Here is a 2533-nt window from a genome sequence, read left to right as displayed (position 1 = left end):
TTAGGTTTTCCAGGATATGCATCTACAGGGGAAGAGATCATAATATTCCTGAAATATAGCAAGGATAATTTCAGCTTCTAAAGTTTAAAATAGCAACATGAATCAGGCTCATAGAGACTTTTCAGAATCCCTTATTACTCTGCAGTACTGTATCCAAAACTTTCCTACATTAAAGGACCAAAATCCCTCAATATTGCAGTTACTTATCACATGAAAGTTTACTCCCTGCTCATAAAGATCTACTCTGGTCCTGCTGCTTTCTAGGGCTGCTGTCTTCCAAGTAATCCCAGTCTGCATCCATCCTGTGGTTCCACCATCTCAAAACAAGCCTTAATCATCTTGTCAGCCAAGCATCTTACTACCATCCTTCACTGTGCCCAGGTCCATGAATTCACTCTCTCAACTTTCACAGAACAAGCAACCACAAAGTTGCCTAGCTGCATGTTGATAAGAATGAAACATGGGCTTTTGTGCATGCGTGCTCAGTCACTTCAGTCATGCCCAACTCTTTGCAACCCCGTGGACTACAGCCCACCAGGCTTCTCTGTCCATGGGATTCTCCAGGCAAGAATACTAGAGTGGGTCACCATGCCCTCCTCTGGGAATCAAACCCACGTCTCCTGCATTGCAGGCTTATTCTTTACCACTGAGCCACTGAGGAAGCCCTATGGGCTTTTGCTACTCCTCAGAGTTTCAAACAAGCCTTACTTTTTCATGACTCCCCTTTAGTTTTATATGGTGCTTCAAATTCCAAAGTCTTACTGAAATTCTCTGGGGCAGAGTGGGAGGGAAGAGAGCTGTGGTTTGTATCTCTGAAATGTTTCCTTCTGCATCCAAACTACCATTTTCAATTTCCAGGAATGATTCTGACCACTTCTGTACATTTTCGTAATTAGGGCCTAACTGAGTAAACATCAACTACCACCTGTACTATTTAGATGTTCTTACTACATTCTGGACTTCCCAGGTGTCTCAGTGGTAAAGCATCCACTCGCCAATGCAGGAGACCTGCTCCAGTATTCTTGCTTGGAAAATCCCATGGACAGAAAATCCTGGAAGACTCCAACCCACACAGTGGCAAAGAGTTGGACATGACTGAGCATTCATACACCCACAACTACATTTTCCTGCCCCTAACATGGTCCACAGAACAATGAAGGTGATTATTTAAATGGAGAAATGGTATCATGTCAAGTGCTGTTTTAAACTTCCAATGACTTCTCATTTCAAGTTAAACAAACTCAAATACTTGACATAAGCTACAAGGTCCTACATACCCCAGATCCTGCCTCCTGCTTTGTCTGCCCCAGATACAAAGGAGTGTCCGATAATTTTCTATCCTGCAAAAACAATACCAAGCTCTATGGTAAGTCTGTTACACGGCTGTTTCTTCCAAGTGGAAATCAGCTCTGGATCTCCCTTCTTGTCATTTGGGACTGGGAAATGTCTCCTGCTCTAGGAAGTATTTCCTTACCACTCGAACTAGACTTTCATTGCTGCACAGAATGTATGCCCACTTGAAACTGTCCTGTTCATTTACGTGTGGATTCATTTACTGGGATGTATCCATGACTTAACCACGTGAAATAGACACACAGCATTGAAAAGGCAGGGGAGAGTTAGAAGATTTTCAGATGATGGCTTTTTTATCCTATGTTGGCTCATCTCTCCTAGCAACTTGGGTCAGACAAGTACCAGGTGATTTCCACCAAGTCCTCATCCTTAATATATGGCTGCAAATCAAATCCCCCAACCCATCCAGTCAGCCTGAACCCAACAATCAACCCCAAACTCATTCATCAACACCACACAATGCAACAAGCTCATAAAAATAACTTTTACTTAAAATGTTTTGATACAGTAATTCAGAAAAGTGCCTAAACACCTCCCAAATGATTGAACAACACCAGAAATCAAGTCAGATGTTAACATCCTAGTTACCTTTAATATAGTTGCGAACAAATACTGGCAGAGAACACTTTTCCAATATATCAAAGACTCAAAATACCCAGTATACTTCCAGGAGCAACACAGGAGGGACCCTCCTGCAAGACTAATGACCTGCTAATACCCAAAGCTCTGAAATGTAAGTGTTGACCAGTCTTGAGGATCGTCCACACCCAAGAACAGTGGGGTACAAAGGCTTCTCCTAAGAGCAGTCATACTCGGAGGCCTTAGCAAGACGTTGGAGCCCACCGGCTGGGTTGTTCCATCCAGGGTTCCTCTGCAGGGCAGGGCTGCGTCTCATATCTGAGTCTTTGGAGAGGCTCCTCTTCGCCCGGGTCGGACAGTCAGCTCTGGAGTATCCCTTTTCCGAGGACGACGACGACGAGAAACACATCTGCCAGTTGGGTGGTGATCTGGAGGAGATGGACCTGGCGTCCGCGGCGGGGTCTGGCGCGGCTCCTGGGAGTTGCAGGCGAGCCGGGTTCCCCAGGGCGAGTGCACCTCCCTCCAGGCACTCAGCTCCTGGCCGCCCGGCGCCGCGGGCTCGGCGTGGTTCACCACCGCCCGGTCCTGCCCGCGCTTCCAC

The 2533-nt window shown here is 46.1% G+C and overlaps 1 protein-coding gene across 1 annotated transcript in view; it reads right to left on the bottom strand.

Annotated features, from left to right (window-relative positions):
• Nucleotides 1-2149: 2149 nt before the first annotated feature.
• The window catches only part of KDM4D (lysine (K)-specific demethylase 4D), an 11187-nt gene continuing 10803 nt past the window's right edge, over nucleotides 2150-2533 (bottom strand). The window contains exon 3 of the mRNA XM_010862132.1: nucleotides 2150-2526. Within this exon, the coding sequence (XP_010860434.1) occupies nucleotides 2150-2526 (377 nt within the window). The remainder of the gene's footprint in view (nucleotides 2527-2533) is intronic.

Source organism: Bison bison, unplaced genomic scaffold (assembly GCF_000754665.1).
Source record: "Bison bison bison isolate TAMUID 2011002044 unplaced genomic scaffold, Bison_UMD1.0 scf7180017864478, whole genome shotgun sequence".
Classification (NCBI taxonomy): Eukaryota; Metazoa; Chordata; class Mammalia; order Artiodactyla; family Bovidae; genus Bison; species Bison bison.
Note: the sequence above shows the minus strand (reverse complement) of the source record. Positions and strands in the feature narration are given on the sequence as shown.